At 61.3% G+C, this 18,695-nt stretch overlaps 1 protein-coding gene across 4 annotated transcripts in view; it reads left to right on the top strand.

Annotated features, from left to right (window-relative positions):
- Positions 1 to 18,695, top strand: part of EPN2 (epsin 2) — a 68,262-nt gene that overhangs the window by 39,276 nt on the left and 10,291 nt on the right. For 3 of the 4 annotated variants that reach the window (XM_082374109.1, XM_082374111.1, XM_082374110.1), the window contains exons 3-5: positions 9,609 to 9,721; positions 11,185 to 11,277; positions 12,073 to 12,262. In XM_082374109.1, coding sequence (XP_082230235.1) covers positions 9,609 to 9,721; positions 11,185 to 11,277; positions 12,073 to 12,262 — 396 coding nt within the window. The remainder of the gene's footprint in view (positions 1 to 9,608; positions 9,722 to 11,184; positions 11,278 to 12,072; positions 12,263 to 18,695) is intronic. The other variant, XM_082374112.1, reaches the window with a different exon arrangement.

Here is an 18,695-nt window from a genome sequence, read left to right as displayed (position 1 = left end):
GTGGCGCCGAAGCTCCCGGGGGGCTCCGGGCCTGGTCAGTGCGGGCCGTTCCTCCCGTCGCTTCCGCTGACCACCGGCGGCCACGCCCTTTCAGAGAGTCACGGTCAGCAGGCGACTCGCCGACTTCCAGCGGCTCGAAATGGCTGTTGCAGCGGGATGAGCCTCCTCGCGTGGCCTGCTGGTGGGGAGCGTGGTCCAGCTGGCGGGGTGGTGACCAGCCCGTCAGGCCAGTGCCCCCGTGGGGAGCGTGGTCCAGCTGGCGGTGTGGTGACCAGCCCGTCGGGCCAGTGCCCCCGTGGGGAGCGTGGTCCAGCTGGCGGGGTGGTGACCAGCCCGTCGGGCCAGTGCCCCCGTGGGGAGCGTGGTCCAGCAGCGGGGTGGTGACCAGCCCGTCGGGCCAGTGCCCCCGTGGGGAGCGTGGTCCAGCTGGCGGGGTGGTGACCAGCCCGTCAGGCCAGTGCCCCCGTGGGGAGCGTGGTCCAGCTGGCGGTGTGGTGACCAGCCCGTCGGGCCAGTGCCCCCGTGGGGAGCGTGGTCCAGCTGGCGGGGTGGTGACCAGCCCGTCGGGCCAGTGCCCCCGTGGGGAGCGTGGTCCAGCGGCGGGGTGGTGACCAGCCCGTCGGGCCAGTGCCCCCGTGGGGAGCGTGGTCCAGCTGGCGGGGTGGTGACCAGCCCGTCAGGCCAGTGCCCCTGTGGGGAGCGGGGTCCAGCTGGCGGGGTGGTGACCAGCCCGTCGGGCCAGTGCCCCCATGGCCCACTTCTCCAGGTCTAACTGGTAAGCGTGGCTTGGGCGGCAAATAAGAAGCTCTGCTAGATTTTTCATTATAAAGGTAATGCCCGTCCATTCCCAATGGTGTAGAAAATGCAAAAAGAAGACGGACACACGCCGTAATCTTGTCACACAGGCAGCTGTTGTTCCCATGTGGGTGTATGTCCTTCTGGACATTTTTTCTAAGCATTTTCTTTTCTAGGGTTGCAGATGTGTTGTAAATGCAGCTTTGCGTCCCTGCTTTCTGTATCATGATGTCGTCATCCCCCAGCTGCCTGGCCTTTGGGAATGGGGGGTGGTCCGGCTTTGTCACGGCCGTCTGTCTGCGAGCAAAGCCAGTGGGTTCTTACTCTGAAGAGGAAGCGAAGGCCAGATCAAGACCCACATCCCCGGAGGCAGCTGTGTGGACAGATCTGGATCACAGGTCTGAAGTGTGTTCCACGAGAGCAGGAGGAATCTCATGTTTCCTACCGTGCAGACAGTAGAGAAGTGTTACACATGTGTCGTTCATACCCACGTGACCTTTTCAAAGCACATTTCTCAGAAGGTGAGTGCGTTCATTCGCTCACTTTGTAAGCCCGAGGGCGCCGGGGCCGGCGCTGGGCAGGGGGGGCTCACGGTCGGCAGCTGAGGCCGGGCGCTCCGCGGGCTTCCGGTTCGGGAGAGGCGGACGCCTTCACGGTGCGACACGTGTAGCGCTCCGAGGGGGCCGGGCAGGCAGGTCCGGGGTTGTTCTAACCCTGCGTGCAGTGGGACGGGGTGCGTGGCCCAGAGGTCACCCCTTAGCCGACTCCTTACCACCAGATTCCCAGGAGAAATACTGCAGTCCCTGATTTTTCTCACCTCACTTCCTGCGTGCATTTTCCGTGTGGCTTTAAAGGTTAAAGTTTGGGTAGGTTAGACGTCCACACGGTGGGGACGGGGCAGTGCTCTCTCTGGGCTCTTGGGTGTCCCCTGTGCTAATGTGGGCACTGCACACGCTGCCGTGCCTGAGGGAGCCGCTGCTCAAAGGGGTCGCTCACCATTCCCACCCCAGTCACAGTTGTTTCCAGGTTCTCACGGCATAAATAACCACGTGGTAAGCGTCTTTGGGCAGAAAGCCTGCTTTTCTGAGGATTCTTCATTGTCTTCAATGTAGAGTTCCCAGAAGTGAGAGTAGTGGGGAAAATGTATGAACATCATTCTGTCTCTTGAAATTGGCAAATGTTTCCCCATCGGACCAGGCCCAGGTGCAGTGCTGCCAGCCGGGGGGCTGACCGTGCTCAGGTGATAGCGCCTGAGCCCAAAATGGGTACTGAAATTTTTTGAAAGATCATTTCTAGTTTAATAGATGGAAATTTCCGTCAAAACACTCATTTTAAAAGTGAGTTTCCTGTCTGTATTACCCTAAGAAACTGATGTAGGCATTTAATCTCAGTTTATTTATGATTGAATTAATAAGAGAGAAGTTACGTCTTTGTTGAAGTTCCGGTGTCCCAAGCCCTCTCCTCCGTCCCGAGCGCCTGCCTGGGGAGTTGTGGGTGCAGCCCTCGCCCCAGTGCTCCCCCGAAGGTCGACTTTCCCACGGGTGTAGACAGAGCACCAGGAACCATGGGGACCCCCGGGAAAAGGGCGAGGAGAAACAATCCCTTCCTGTTTTGGACAAGCCCTCCCTTCCCCACCTCGCCAGCTGGTGATCTCGTAACGGAGAGGGTTTCACCTGCAGCCCAGAGAGAGCAGCACAGACTCGCTCTTTTCTCTCAGGCAGAGGATGGGCCTTGAGTCCTGCCAGCAGATGACAGGGCAGCTTTTGTCTCTGCTCCGCCCGCCCCGTCCGTCCCCACTGTCTCCCGCGCTGGCTCCTTCCTCCCTGGGCTTCGGCTTCCGCGTCCGTGGGCTGCGGTGGCAGCACCCGTATCTCAGGGTGGTGGTGACGCGTGTGTGAGCTGTGCCCTTGGGAGTCGCAGCTTTGTGCTCGCTGGAAACGAAACTAGAAAATGAACCTGGGACAAGCCAGGGTGGGGAGGTTCCTGGCCACAGGCGGGTCTGGGGTGTAGAAGGCATAGGTCCCCATTCTGCGCGCTGCGGACGCGGACCTTGGGGGCCACAGAGCACCTGCCCTGCTCTAGGCGTCCAAGAAGAACCCCTGCCCACAGAGCGTCCCGCTGGGGAGGACGAGCCGGGGCCCCCGCGCGGCGGGGAGACCCAGGCTCTCTTTCCTCCCTGAGGGCGGGGCGGGGGCGGCGGGAGGGGGAGTGTGGTCTGAAGGCAGGAAGGAACTGGAGGACTCTAGGGCCCTCTGCGGCCAGCGGAGCAGGTGCCAGGTGCGGGGTAGGGGCTGGTGAGCCGCCCTGGGGAGTGGAGGCGTGTGTGCAGGGAGGCGGGGCCTGAGACTTGACGCTGGGAGAGGCCCTGACCTGGGAGCCGCCCACCGGGGCTTCAGCGCCAGAAGTGGGTCGTGTCAGCTTTGGGGGCCGGAAGCCCCAAATCAGGGTGTCCGCAGGGCTGTTTCCTCTGAAACCCGCAGGGGAGCGTCCTGCCTTGTGGCTTCCCTGCTTCCGCTGGTGGTGGCCCTCCTTGGTGTCCCATGGCCTCGCTGCTGGCCCCCCCCCTTGTGTCCACCCTGTGTCTCTTCTCTGCTTGTAAGGACACCTGTCACGTTGGATGTTGGGCCCACCGGCTCCAGTGTGACCTCAGCTTAACCGTTAACAAATGAATCTGCAGCAGCCCTGTTTCCGAATAAGCTCTCGTTCCGAAGCCGGGGGTCAGGGCTTCACAGCTTCGGGGCCCAGCTGTGCCCCAGCCCCCGGTCAGGGGGACGCTCCCCGTGGGCTGGGTCTCCGCTTGGGCGGCAGCACAGGCCACTCGTGCCGGGAGGGTGAGCTTGGGCTGCCGAGGGTCGGCATCATGCAGGCCAGGCCGGGCCCCAGACGTTCTCTTGTGACCTCGGGCCGGATGGTCCAGGAACGTTGCCAGGTGTAATAGCATCTCAGTTAAGCCCATCCAGAAACCAGCCGCTTCTCACCTCCTTCACAGCCGCCATCCTGGCCCAAGCTCCCACCATCCTCCCTGGACCGGTCAGGTGGCGTCGCTGCTCGGCTTGCACCCTCCTGAAGGCCCTCCGAGAGCCCCCGGAACCGCCAGGGCCCTTCCGTCATGGCCCTCTGGGCGCTCTGCCTATGCCAGCCTCACCCCCTGCACCCAGGCGAAGCCCCCACCTGCTTTCTGCCTGGTGTCCTTGCTGCCGCCCAGGCCCCTCTGCAGTGTCTCTGTCAGACCTGAGCACAGGGCAGGCTCTCCCCACCCCGGCCCACCTCCCCTGTGTGTGTGTGTGTCTTGTCCCCCCTCACTGGGACACAAGCTGCAGGAGAGCAGGGACTGGCCTCGGGCCTGGAGAAGCGCCAGGTGTGGCGTGTGCGAGTGTCAAGGACCGAGTGCTCAGGGCACCTCAGGGCTCTGGGAGGGCGTGGCATGGGCTCTGAGACTGGCTCTGAGTTCTCCTGCTGTGAGTGGCCCTGTGACCTCTCTGGGCCCCGGTTCCCTCCTCTGTGGGAGGGACTGATGATGCAGAGCAAGGCCTTAGGTCAGCCTTCGTCCCTCGTGGCTGGGGCACCCTGGCGAGCCACCTCACTTCCGGGCCTCAGCCCTGGCCTTCGGGGGGTTGGGGGACAGGACCCCGCCTGGACTGAGGGTCCGGCGAGGCGCCAGGTGTGGTACACGTGTCACGTGCCAGGCGCTCCCACAGGAACTGGTCTGATCCTCATGACAGCCCGAGGCGGCAGGGACTCTGTCTCCGTCCTGCAGGTGGAGGACGTCCTGCCGAGGCCGAGGTGGAGGGTTGAGCAGCGGCAGGGCCTGGATCCGGGCCCATGCTCGCAGACGCCCCGTCCCCCGGGGCCGAAACACCAGCCTGGGTGGGGCCCAGGCACAGCAGCGAGTAGACGGGCCCCGTGGGTGCGTGCCAGGAAAGAGCACGTGTTTATGTTTTCTGGGTGGAATCGCAAGAAAATGTCAACAGCTGTTTCCTCTGGGGAGAGGAGTGGGGGCAGGAAAAGAGGGGTGGCCCTCACTTCCTTTTACGCTGAAGTATTTAAAACAGGCTCTGGCGTCGCCCCCTCCCCCATCGACGTGGCAGTGAGGACAGGCCGTCATCGTACCTGGCGGAGCGCACAGCAGCCGTCGGGCCGTCTCACCGCAGCCCGCGTGCCTGTCTGCCCACTGTCCTGACAGCGGCTTAGAGCCGACTGTCTACACCGAGACCGCCAGCAGCACAGTCGCTCGGAGGTCCCGTCCCGGCAGTCTTGCTGTGCTCGCGACCCTGACGTGCTGAGACGCTGGGCCGGCCGCCTTGCAGGGAGAGCGGCCCGAGGTCTGGGTTCGCCCAGCGGCTGCCTCAGTCCCCGCCCGGTACCTCTGTGAACTGAAACCAGACGGGGGGTCTGCACCGCAGTCAAGTTGGGGTGTCGCCGGGGCCGCCAGGTGGTGGCGACGGGCAGGGCTGGGCCACGGCCCACCCTCCGTTATGAAGTCACACCCCCCTCTCGTCCTGAAGGTCACCTGGCTGTGGTGGTACTTTCGGCTCTTCACATCTTGCAGCTCTTTGGCTTTTCCACAATGGATTTATGCTTTTTTCTCTTTCAGTGTTACCTGGGGTGATCTGAGCTTATTTTCTCCTAATTTGCCTTGCTTGACTAAAAGCAGTCTTTCCTCTACTGCCTGTGAGCTGGGAGAGGGGGGGCCCTGGAGGGTCTCCCTGGGGGAACGGGCTCAAAAGCCTCAGCTCTGCGTGGGAGTGTCCTTGGTGGCCGAGGGTCATCGGTGACTCAGGAAACGGCTGGTGGAACACAGGGAGTTGTCGCCACATTGAGGAAGACCCAGTAAGCACTTCGCTGCAGTTCAGTAACGAGGAAGGAACTTAGCTGGACCGGGAAGCTGGTCACTGGGGGGCAGAAGCTGGCCCTGGGCTCAGTGCCGGCTCCCCAGCCCCTCCTTCAGAGACCGGCAGAAAGAGGAGGGCGGAGGCCCCGGCCGCCAGAGCCGCAGTCCTCTGCCCATGGAGGCCCCGGGGCCAGAGCGGGTACCAGTCCCTGGTTTCTGCCGTGGGAGATGGAGGGGGGCGTCTGGTGGCTGTGGGCAGAGTGGAGAGCAGTGACCTGGGCAAGGCCTGGCCCCCAGGTTGGGGGGCCGCTGTGTCTCGGGTCCTCCTGACCCCTCCCTCCCCCCCCCCCCCCCCCCACTTCACAGACGTGGAAGCAGAAGCCCAGAGAGGTGGCCATTCGTGTGCGGTCCCCCTGCTGCTATAGGGTGGGGACGGGACGGGAGCCCTGGCACCCCCGTCAGCTGGCGGGCACGGGGTTGTTAGGGTGGCGGCAGTGTTTGGACCCAGGTGGGGTGTTCTTGGAGCCCCGCTGCCTGGCGACCTTGCATTCTTGCCAGGTTGTCAGACGTGCCTCGTGTACCCGGCGACAGCCTGCACTTTACGAGAAGTCCCCGTGCAGAGCCGCCCCCGGGCCAGCTGGGTCCGCAGAGTCTGTGCCCTTCACTCGGCGTCCGTGACTGCAGACACCGCTTACGTGCTTTCTAGGAACACTGCAAAACATAGCCAGTGAGAAGAAGCAATTTCCTGTTTTTCTGTTACCTTGACTGCTTTGCTTTCTTCTTTCGAAATTCCCCGACCTTGCCCATCTGAAGCGCCTTTGTTTTAGGGGCGCGTTTGGGGACCGGTGTGGGTCGGCCGGTCCCTGGAGCAGGCGAGCAGGGTGAGGTCGGGAGGCCCCGCAGGAGACGCCAGCCGTGTTTCTGGTTCTCCTCTTAGCCTGTATTTTGCGGGAACTGTTGGGCGTGTGTAGGCTCCCTGTTCAGCCTCCCCTGCCCCGAGCTTTCTCAGCCAGGGTAGTGGACTGGACAGGGTGAACGGGGGGCCCCCGAGCAGGTGAAGGCTTTGTGCTCCTCCCCGCGGGCCCGTCTCAGCTGCAGGAGAAGGGTGGTGACACGCTTGCTCGTGGAGTGGTTTGCTTGTGCGCATGGTGCCGGTCTTCCCTCAAGAGGGTGCTGGGTCAGAAAGCAGCCTGAGACCCGAGAGCGGCCGGCCCCTTGAACCCCCGCTTCTTCCACTGTCCCCGTGAGTTGTGGACCCTCAGACCCTCAGATCGTCAGAGTGGGGCGAGGGCCAGGCTCTGGGGGTCAGAAGGGCCCATTCAGGCCCGTCTCACCACCACCTCTGTCCTCGGGCACAAGAGGCCCTTTGTGGGGACGAGATGCTGTCACTAAGGCAGGAACGTCTCCGCCGGACGCCTCCCTCGCAGCTGAGACCGCCGTGTGCAGCTCAGCTGATGCTCTGGGCTGGTGGCTGTGAATTCTTCCGTCTGCGTGACCGAGAGCCGTGCCTCCTCCTATGCAAACCGCAGCGTTCAGGGGAATACCCTTTGTCTAATTTCCATACTGATGTGGTGAGCTGTTTCCGTGTGTGCCGGCCACACGCTATCCCAGCAGCGTCAGCTGTGGGGTGCAGACGTGCACGTTTGCATTTGAAGCTGGGCCGGCCTCGCAGCTGTGCTGAGAGGCTTGGAGGGCAGGGAGGCCTCAGGTCTCCGGCAGGCCCTGCGCAGAGCCCGGCCCGTTCCTCCCGGTCCCGCCAGGTTAGGCCGGGTTCAGCTTTCCCTGCCAAGATGGGGCTCTCTGTTCAGGGGGCTTTTTGGGGTGTGGGATGGGGTCTGAGGTCTTCCCCTTTCTTCACTCCTGGTTCCCATCTGGGAGTAAACGAAGGGTGTCGGATGTGCCGTGCTTGCTCTAAGCTGAGGGTTTTGTGAAGCAGCCTCAGAGACTCTTAGCAGGAAGGAGGCTGGGAACGGGCGGCCTGAGTGGCTGTGACCTGGACGGGAGAGCCACGTGCATCACAGGAGTCCCCCCACACTGTCCGCCACGACTGGCCAGCTTCCGTTGTTCCCACCGGTCTGGGTGGCGATGTTGCTTCTAGAGCACGAGGAGGCCAGAGCTGCCGCCTGTGACGGGCAGAGGTGAAGTGTGGAAACACACCAACCAAAAATGCGCTTTTGTTTTGGTGTATTGTTAAGAAATCAAATTATTAAGGTAGATTTGAGGACATTCTGTTACCATCTAGCTTTATTTCTAAAGAAATGCTTTGGAAAATATAATTGGGGCGATGCACTAGGCTGGGATTTGACTTGATTTTATTTAGAAGAATATGTTTGTGTTTTTTGGATAACTGCAGCATTTTGCTGTTTGACCTGTTCACTAGCTTAGAGTAGACATGAGGCAATTGGTTGCTGGCTTTTTTTTTTTTTTTTAATGTTTCTCTTGGTTGACAGTAAATCACAGTGAGCACACCGTGCTTCAGGCCACATGATTGTGCCAGATGAAGTCTCACTGCCGTGTGTTTTACGTGTCTTTCCTAAACTGTAGGACAGAGTGATGCCAGTTACAGCCCCCACCCTGCACTGCCCCTGCAGCCTCGCCCGTTCTTCTGTGGGTTTTTCCAGGACCCTAACTGCATCTCGCCTCTTCTCCCGTTTTACTCACTGTAGCCAGAGACCAGCCATCTAGAAACCTCAACATCAGGCATCATTCCCCACCGTTTACTTTCTCCCAAAGAGGCAGATCCTAGGAGGCAAGCTTAGGTTGGAGATGTAGACAGAGGCAGCATTTGCGTGAGAGCGCTGGGGGCTGGGTTTGCTGGAAGGGATGTAACGGAAGAAGGGAGCAGACGCGTATACAGTCAGAGCATCTTTAACAACTACCCCTCGGCCGTGCAGTGGGACCCTCCATCTGCCTGTCCATCCATCTGTCCACTTATCCACGCGGTGGGTGTTTGCCAGCTGCTTTGTCAGACTTTGCGGGTGGACGTGATGGTGGGAAGACGAGCCTGGGCCCGTCCCTAGGAGCACCTTCTGACGTGACCCACCAAACTGCAGAACTGGGGTGCTGGGAGAGCGGGAGGCCGGCCCCGGAGCACCGGCCAGGGAAGCCGAGCTGGAGACCGGGAGGAGCGGCTGGCACAGAGGCCCCGAGGGAGGACAGCGCAGAGGCATCCAAGAAGGTGGCGCCACACCTCTCCGGGTGGCAGGCCTCGCGCTGAGAGTTCCTCTCCTGGGGGGCGGCGGGCAGGGGTGGCGCGCTCTTGGGCTGTTGCTCCCGAAGCTTCATGTCTGGTTTCTGCGGGCACCCAGGCTCCCCGACGCAGGAAGCGTGATGGTGCGAAAGCCCGGCGTTTTCCGCGTGGGGGTCCCAGCCTGGCCACAGTGGGGTTGTGCGAAGACCCCTTCCTTTGGGAATCAGCTGGGAATTCACATCTCATCCCTTCATCAGAACTGCTTCATCAAAGCAGGTGCTGCTTCAGATGTTTAAACTAGCTAAGTACTTCAGCAAACAATGGCTATGTATGTTTTTTTTTTTTTTTCAAGTCAACGTGCAGTTTTACTTAAAAAACAAAAATTTTCAGGGTTACTGCAGAAATGTTTGGTCTTCATTTTCCATGTCTTTAGGACCGGGAGATACAGTGAGATTCTTACACATGCGAGGGGGGTGCCTTGTACTTCTTTGAATGATCTTTGACCCAGCTTTTCAAGAACGGTGCTCTCGATGTTGTAAAAACTCAGCCCCCCTCCTTGAAGCCGTGCAGTGGAGACAGGCTCTGACCCCCGAGAGGCCCGAACTGGCCGCCCAGGGCGTTTGTCCTGGCGAGCGCTGCGTGGCTGGCGTAGTTGTGACGTTCCTTGGCTGTGCCCGCGGCGTATTCGCAGAGCCCCCTCTCCCGGCCAGGGTGGCCCTGTGGGTGCGAGACGGGAGCGGGCGGCTGGCCAGGGAGCGCTGGTCTTTAACGCTGACTTTGCCTCCCCCGCAGCCACCTCCCCACGGGTGTCCTCGGAGCTGGAGCAGGCGCGGCCGCAAACGAGCGGCGAAGAGGAGCTGCAGCTGCAGCTGGCGCTGGCCATGAGCAGAGAGGTGGCCGAGCAGGTGGGTGCCAGCAGGGATGCGCGCCTCCGTGGGGAGGGGCCCGGGCACACTCACACGGAGGAAGGGCTCTCGCTAGTTGGTCCTGGGGACGCGTCGGTCAGAGGTGCTTCCTGGAAACGCTCCCGCGCGCTTGGCCGGGCTCCAAGCCAAGTGTCCACAGCCCCTCAGCGCCGAGTGCGGACCACGATCTGCACGGTGGGTCGAGAGCATCTGGACCCAGAAAAGGATGAGACAGAGGCTGGGAGGAAATGCCCAGGAGATGAGAGTCTGACATTCAGAGATGGGCATGTGTGCAGTTTTTCTTTTATAAGCACACGCTACATTAAGATGGAGAAGGAGAGGGTCTTCCCTGATGGTCCAGTGGTTAGGACCCCACGCTACGTTAAGATGGAGAAGGAGAGGGTCTTCCCTGATGGTCCAGTGGTTAGGACCCCACGCTCCCCGTGCAGGGGACCCGGGTTTGATCCCTGGTCAGGGAAGTAGATCCCACATGCATGCTGCACAGAGCGTCCACATAAATGAATGAATGAATAAATAAATAATAAATTTTAAAAAAATACAGGTTTTTACAAAAAAGATGGAGAAGAAGGGAAAGGAGCAGCCTTCAAAGGGATCGGCCCTCGGCTGCCGCTTTCGGCCGGACTTGCTGCCCTTTGGTTAAAAACGACGAGGGAGTGCAGCGAGGCCCGCGGCCCCTCTCGCTTGGCAGTGCTGTTGAGAGACAGTGGGGGGTCGGGTGGAAGAGGCAGGTGTGGGTCCCGCGGTGACTGGAATATCCCAGAGGTCCGTGTAGCGGCCAGCTCCCGGCAGGGCCCCTCTGTCCACTCAGGACGTGCGGCCTGCCATCGACGGGAGGTGCAGAGCACTCACGGGGAAAATGGGGCAGATGGACGGGCCAGCCCCTTGTAGTTCCTCACTCCTGTCTTATGGTAAAGAAGACGCAGTGAGTGTGTTTACTTATATTTAATCATTATATTGTATAAAAAAGCTAGGTCAGCCCAGTCTTTTTATATATGCTGACTGTGCCTTGAATAAATATAAATTAAGTATAACGAATCATTTCTGTTAGAAATCATAAAATATAAACACGCACTCATTTTCTGGAAGCACACACAGTGCGGGCAGGGTGGAATGACCTGTGATTTCTGTCTTCTTTCTAATCCCTTTGTGGGTTGTTTGTGTTTTATAAGGAGACATATTGCTTCTATAATTAGAAAGAATTTTGAAGTCATTTTCATTTTGAGAAAAAGTATTTTACAAGTATTTCCCTTCCCCCATCCGGGTGGGGGGCCCCCCCCAGGCGCACCTTGGGGTGGGAGAGGCTCGATGTGCACCTCGTCCCCGGACCCTCCTTTGAAGTGACGTGCGACACGGCTTTGGCTTCCGGCTCTGGCCGGGAGGACCTGGCTCGTGGCGATGCTGTCGCCGTGACCACCAGCTTCAGGGCCCATTGTCCTCTACAGGAAGAGCGCCTCAGGCGGGGAGATGACCTCAGGTTGCAGATGGCCTTGGAAGAAAGCCGCAGAGACACAGTTAAAGTTCCAAGAAAAAAAGAGGTGAGTGCTTCACAGGCCGGGGGTGGGGGGCAAGTCAGTGTGTGAGACCCTCCTGAGCCCAACCCCCAGCGGCTGTCACAGCCAGAGGCAGTGAGGAGAGGGCGGGTGACACACACATCCGCCCAAGGGGCTGGGCCCTCCCCTGACCCCGCCTCAGTTCCGTCCCTCGGCAGCTGAGCTCGGTGACGTCTCCCCGACCCCCACCCCGCGCAGCTCCGGCCGCTGCTCTGTAAGCTGCTAAGTGTCAAGTGCTTTGGGACAGTTTCCTGGCCCAGGGTAAGCCGGCGTCCTCCTTACTCTGTACCGGGCTTCCTACCCGGGACCTAAAGGTGAACTGGACGTGGCTCTGCTCCTGACAACCTCGTCATCCTGTTGGGAGACAGACCCTCCCGCAGGGCCAGGGCTCCAGTGGCCTCCCTGTTCCACTGCTGCGGGGTCCCTGAGGGCAGCCGGGCTGGCTGTGGGAGCAGGGGGGTGAGGCGGCCCCGGGAGAGAGCCCTGGATGACGCTGGCAGCTGGCGGGCCGGGTGGGTCGGGGGACCGCGTCTCGGAGGGAGGCAAAACCCCTGTTCTCCTGGGAAGCCCTGAGGACCTGTCGACAGACGGCGGGCACGCGGCAAATAGCCGGTGTGGGTGGAGCCTGGTCCTTACTGGGAAGCGGTGATGTGGGGCGGCGCAGTCCCGGGTCCTCTGGGCCCCCCAGAAGGCCTCTGCACTGGGAGGGGCACGGGCGGACATTGGCCGCAAGGGCAGCAGGGTAAACCTGTCCTCTTTCTTCGGTCCTCGTCTCAACAGCATGGCTCCCACCCGCAGCAGACCACGCTGTTGGACCTGATGGACGCCCTGCCCAGCGCGGGCCCTGCTGCCCCGAAGGCGGAGCCCTGGGGCCCTTCCGCTTCAGCCAGCCAGACCAACCCCTGGGGCGCTCCGGCAGCCCCCGGCAGCACTTCGGACCCCTGGCCGTCGTTCGGTAAAGACCTCCGTCGTACGTCTCCCCTGCCCGCCTGCTGGCCGGGGCAGCGGCTGCAGGGCGCACGGCTGCCTCTCACCTGGCAGCGGTGGGAGCGGGTCTGGGTGGTGGGGCGGGTGTCCAGACCTCCGCAGCCCCCCGCAGCGCCCCCCTGGGGACTGCGGTCAGGGCTCCGCTTCGTCCTGTTGTGAGTGGTTTTCTGCTGTGGGAGATTTCTTGTCCGCTGCCCACACGCCTCGGAGAGGGCTTGTCCCTCCTCTGGGACACGCGTCAACTCTCTCAGCCTCAGAATTGCACCCCAGGTTAAGAAACTGTAATACACAGCATGAAACGTCTAAATCACCGTGCTGTAATTAGCCAGAAATTACAGCGTGCTTAAGTGATCGCTAGTGAAAAGGGGACACGTTTACTGTAATTCTTCTTACCTGTCATTTAAGCAATAGCAAATCAGTTTACGAGGCTAAATGGATATCTTAAAGTTCTGTTTAATGCCAAATGTAAGGTGAACTTGTTATAGGTGATTCAGACAGGAGTGTGGCGCCCTCTGTTTAATTTGGGCTGAGATCTTGGGCACATGGGCTTCTGGATCACTGGGCACAGGGCTTGGCCTGCAGGCTTTGGGATGGTTTCCCACCGAGCCTGCCGCTCTGGGAGGCCCCCCGGGTGCTCCATCAACCCTGCTGCCCATGGCTGATCCGTGGGCTTTCTGTCTTGCAACCTCGAATGTATATTTTGTGCCAGTTTGTTCGTGTCTCTTGGGGCCTCTGTTTCCCCAAACCAGAACCATCTTTTGTATTCGGCTCGGTTCCCTGGACGTTTGCCAAAGTGCACCGAATGCCAGGCTCTGTCCTGCCGTGCGGGGACCCAGACAGGAGCAGGTAATGGCCCTGCCCTCCAGGCCCTGGCAGGTGTGGGCGAGTCGGGCCGCCAGCCTAGTAGCAGTGCTATGTGGGCAGGGCCCCGGGGGCCGTCTTTGCATCCATCCTGGGGCAGGAGTCCAGCGGGCGTGAGGCGTGCGTCTTGGAGGAGGCTTCAAGGAGGAGCAGGAGTGGCCGGGCCCCGAGGAGGCGTGGGTGTTCCCGCAGAAGGCTCGGCTCGTGACAGGCGTGAGGCCATGCGGTGCTGTAGTGGGCCCAGGGCTCGGGCCCTGCCGGTGTGAAACAGGCAGCAGGGGTGGGGGTGGGGAAGGGGAGGGCCAGGCGGGCGTCCCTGGACTTGTCCTTGGGGGATGCTGTTGGCCTCAGGGCTGGGCAGAGAGCCCCACACCCGCTTTGGTGGGAGCCCTCTGTGCCTTGGGGCAGACCCAGGCCAGTGTCCCAGAGCTGTCGCTCACCGGAGGCCACAGCAGCTCCGCCTGTGTGCCGTGCCCCCCGGGAGCACGCGTGGCCACACGAGGCAGGTCTGCTGGAAACGCCCCTCAGCTCTGCCCATGGGGACATGGGCCCTTCCAGGCAGCGGCTCGGACTTTTTTTAAATCTGAAAACAGTTCTTGTGTAAAGTTACGGGTGGGGTGTTCTTCAGGAGAGACTCTCCATCCCTTTCTAAGTCGTATGGGGTCAGTAAGCAGACGGGCGACCTCCTCAGTGCCCGGGGGAGAGCGTGGTCCCTCCAGGAGCTGGGTGAGGCCAGCGAGCTTGAGGAGCACTGAGTCCAGTCGGTGGCTGCTTTGGGGAGGGGTTTGGGGATCGCAGTGGTGGGAGAGAGACAGACTTTTCCCTCTCTACCTTTTTTTTTCTTTAACTGTTTGACTTATTTACCAGGGGTAAGTACTATCTGGTCAGGAGAGAGGGAATACATATTTTTTCAACCAGCAAGTTTGCCCAGCCCTCCCATTGGCTGGTGGACAGGCCTGGGCCCTGGAGCTGGGTGTCCTGACTGACCAGGCATCTGACCCTCGCGGGGAGCTGGGGGGTCTCCTGCGGGTGGGGCAGGACCACCTCCAGTGGTTGGGGTTCTCAAACCTGCAGGCAGCGGAAGCCAGCAGCTGGGGAGAGGCGGCTGGTGCCCAGAGGCAGCTGAACATCACGTGGGAATTCTGCCCACGTGGTTCTGCTCTTCTAAATTTTTTTAATCAAGATAAAACTTACGTGACATAAAATTCACCATCTTACTCATTTTCAAGTGGATAGTTCAGTGGTTCGTAGCCCTTCACGATAGCATGCGGTTATCAGTACTGATCCAGGACTTCCCATCACCCCAGAAGGAAACCCCTTCCCATTAGGCAGTCACTCCCCGTTGCCCCTCCCCCACCAACAGTCTGCTTCCTGTCTCTGGAGTTGCCTGTCCCGGTGTTTCCTATGTCACGGGATCACACGACACGTGGCCCTTGTGACTCCCAATTAACATGTTTTCAGAGTTCGTCCACGTGATAGCACACATCCCTACTTCATTCCTTTTTAATGGCTGAATAATATTCCATTTTATAGACATACCACATTTTGTATAACCATTGAGCAGTAAGAGAAGGTTGAAACCTGAAATTTTGAAATCAGATTTTTAAATGTTGACAATGAATTTTAAAACTTAAGATCATGGTTGGAGCTAATCAAAATGCACCTGCAGTGGCCACGTGTGGTTGGTTCATGGACTGCCACTTTGCCATCTTTTGCTACTTGCCCAACCCAGGGCCGTCTCCTTGGTTCTAATGCACTTGGCATTTTTACCAGTGACTTGGGGAAAACAGAGCATCAAAGCCCAGAGAGGCTGTTCATTCCTCTGAGGTCACACAGCAAGCGAGGGGCAGGCTCAGTGCTCACGGCCCCCAGTCCTGGAGTCGTCACGCCATCCTGGACTGCCGCTAAGGCCTTCTGTGGCCGCTCGTGTCCAGGAAAAGTCCCCTTAGACTGCAACAGGGAGCGAGAACTCGTGTTAAAATGTTCGCTTGTCTGCTTCCTGTGTCCCCTGGGCCCGTGTGTTTTCACGTGGTTGGGGTCACATCGTGGGCACGTGTAGACATTTCTTTCTTCCGTACGCGGGGAGCCTTTCCAGGCGTCAGTCGAAGCTCTAGACGTCAGCTCCCGTGGGCAGTGCTAGCGCTCTGCCCTCAGCAGCGCTGCAGGACGCGGCCTCAGCCCTGCTCCCAAGCTCACTGGACCGTGGTGACCGTGAACTTGCTTCCTTCTTCCGAGACGCCGCTCCGGAGTGAGACAGTGTCGGGTTTACTGCTTAGTCTGTGGTAGAATCTGCCAGTGTGTGTTTGGGGACCACCCCACCACCCCGAAACAGCTAGAAAGATCAGAGTCTCTTCCCCAGCACTGTTGGATGCGCCCTCTGGATGAAAGAAGCGCTGTTGTGAAAGCCGCCCTTGGTAGCGAGCCCTGCCTTTACCAGCTTGTGCCAAGGGGCCTCGGGAGGAAATGCTGGGGGCTGGGAGGAGGGAGAGCGGCGCCTGCCAGGTCAGTGGGGCACTTCCTGCACCTGCCAGACACAAAGCAGCCACCTGGGACAGCAGGGCTCACGGCCTGTGATTCCAACGGCCTTGGCCGGCTCAGCCCCCGCCCCGGCTCACTCCATGACCCGCCATGTGACTGCTTCCCTGTCCCATGGAGACTCCTCGTGGGGCTCGGGGGGAGCCGGACGGGGGGAGCCGGGCACGCTCCCTGTGAATGGGCCCTCGGTCCTAGCCTCCCCTCCTCTCGTCACTCAACAAGCGCCTATTTGTCGGGTGTGTGGCCCGGCCGGGCCTGCCGGGGCTGTGGTGGGCGGAGCACAGCAGGGTCCGTCGTGTCCCACGTGCGGTCAGGAGGGCAGTGCCCGAGGCCCGGGGTGGTGGGAGGCCAAGGAGTTCCAAGATGGCCTCTGCCTGGCAGGGCGGCCTGGACCCCCTTAAATGCCGGCTCCTCACGTGATGCTGTGTCCTGCTGTTTGGCTAGTGAACGCCTGGCTGTGCTTGAAAACACGGCTCGGGTGTCCTGCTCGGGGAGACGGGGTCACCCTGTCCTCAGGACCCCTCCCTCCCCGTGGTCGCCGGCTGCCCGTGACCCGCATGCTAGGTGCAGTCGCCGGGGCCGTGTTTCTCTTGCAGGGCAGGGCCTGGGCCTGGGCCGTGCGGGCCAGACGACGCTCAGAGGGGCGAGGTGGTGCCGGGGGCCGCCTGTCTGTGGCAGGGTCCGGCCCCACCCAACGCCCGTCTGTCCATCCAGCCTGTGATCCGAGCGGCCCAGGAGCTGGGTGGTTCTCCCGCACCTGCTGCCCATCCTGGCCGCTCGGGGAGCCTCTAAAAATGCGAATGCCCAGGCCCTCCCTGGCATCTGTGTGTGCGGGGGTCAGTATTCTACTCACACCCCCAGGGGATTCCCAAGGGCCACAGCTGAGAACCGCTGGCCTGGTGCCCCCTGAGCTGCGTGGTGAGTGAATCCCTCTGAATCAGAGGCGTTTGCAGACTCTCTGCATGGGCTTTGCAGAGTCGGGGCGGCTCTAGCTCTGTGTTTCTACACCCGAATCAGACGTTTACCCGGAACCTTCCAGAAGTGCTCTCCAGCGTCGACGGTGCCCATGGCGGGAGTCGGGGTGACCGCAGGGCCCCCGCAGCCCTGAGACTCTGTGGGTCCCTCAGGCCCCATCAGTTGCCAGCACCTTCGTGTGTCAGGTCCTCTCTGAGGCCCGGGAGAGCGGCGTGAGCACAGCCCCCGTGAGCGGGTGCCTGTGCGGGGCTCCGGGCTGCGTGAAGAGAGGGTGAGGGGGCTGCAGGGTGGGGACCGTGCCCCCGAGCGGGCCGCGGAGGCCGTCTGATGGGCAGGACGCCATGTTGTACCCAGTGGAGACGGGTAGCTCTGCCCTCAGGCCAGCTCGACCCAGTGGCCGAGCCGGCGTCACCAAGACCCAGGCCCCCTGCTCTGCCCCCACCCGGTGGGCCCCTCCCCTCTCCCTTTGGCCTCAGAAGCTCAAGGCCTGGCTGGCGGCTCTGGGTGCTCACAGCCCGGGGATGGAGAGGATCTCCCTGGACCTCCTGGACCTCTCTGGGATGCAGGAGTGGGGAGCTGGGACTGGGTGGGGGCTGGTGAAGACCCTCCCCTGTTCCAGCGCAGGGTCCGCCCACTCAGACCGGGACTAGGGAGTGGTGAGGGGACAGTTCTCCCGAGGAAGGTCAGGGGATCCGTCCAGAGAAGAGGAGGCGGGTGCTGGAAGGTGATCGGGGAACGTCTCCTGATGGGGGCGAGCAGGAGAGGACACGGCCGCTCGTCTGCCCAGCGGCCAGGCGCGGGGGTGGAGTGCAGGGCTGCCAGTCCGAGCCCCTGGGCACCGGCGCGCCGGGGCGTGAACCGTGAGCCCTCGGTCCTCGTGGGCGAGGTTGAGGCCCCACGGGAGCCGGAAGCAGCCTGGCACCGGGTCTGGGTCCTCTGCGACCTCCCCATCCTGCGTCCTCTCCGTTGCGTCTCGGCAGCTCTGCAGACGCGTCCCAGCTCTTCTAACCTGCAGTCCGGTGCCCTCCCTGACGCAGCGTCCACCCCGGCAGCTCCCTCCAGTTGAGACGGGAAACCAAGGCCCCCGAGGTGCTGTGCTGCGGGCAGAGCAAGGGCGCACCCCGGCTGTGTGACTCCAGCCGGGACCAGGTGTCCCGCTGGCCGAAGTGGGCCTGGGAGAGTGGGGTCAGTCCCGGGGGAGGTGGTTCTGCGTGAGACGCTGGGCGGATGAGAGTGAAAGGTCGGAGGAGCTTCTGGAAGCCTCAGGAGGGTTGTGGGCTTGGGGGCGGCGGCTGGAGAAGCCCCAAGTCCACACCAGAGCTGGCCGGCCACCGGTGGGTGACAGGCGTGAGTCTCCAGGGGCTGGCGGGAATGAAGCTTGCAGGTGGGAGGCTGTCCCGGCTCGTCCGTCGTGGTCGCCGTGGCAAGCCTGGGGGGGCCGGCCGGTGGCGCTGCGTCTTCTGCAAAGCCAAGGAGCCCCTTTCACGGCCGGGCCCCGGGCGCTGAGTCCATGGGGGTCAGGGAGCAGTGCCCAGTCTTCTCACCCCGTCTGGTGCCCCCAGGAGCTCGCTGTTCAGGGAGACCCCTGGTAAACGAGTAGCCACGGAGCTTTCTGGAGAGTGCTCCGGAGGAGTTGGGGGCGCGTGCAGGCAGAATGCGGACACAGCTTTTTGGAGTTCCAGGAAAGTAATGTTTGAAAAGATGGTGACAGAGGGCTTTCAAGAATTGTGGCGAGGGGCTTCCTCTCAGAGCTGGGGAGCCTAGTGAGCCCTACACAGGGTAATCAGAGAAACCCACACCCAGACGTGCAGTCAGGAGACTGGGAACAGCAAAGGGAGAGGACATCAGAGATGACGCCCCAGGAGCAGAGAAGAACAGCAGTCAGGCCGGCGGCCGAGTCCCAGCAGTGACGAGAACATCGGGGCGGTGGGATGACGTCCTCGGGGACCACCGGGAGGACATCCTTCTCCTGAGAACGACGGTGAGACAGAGAAACCACCGAAACCCTCACCCACCAGAATCCTGCATCCAGTAAAGGTATCCTT

Source organism: Balaenoptera borealis, assembly GCF_965194805.1.
Source record: "Balaenoptera borealis genome assembly, chromosome: 20".
NCBI classification, from domain to species: Eukaryota; Metazoa; Chordata; class Mammalia; order Artiodactyla; family Balaenopteridae; genus Balaenoptera; species Balaenoptera borealis.
The sequence above is the reverse complement of the archived record's forward strand: the minus strand, read 5'-3'. Positions and strand labels throughout refer to the sequence as shown.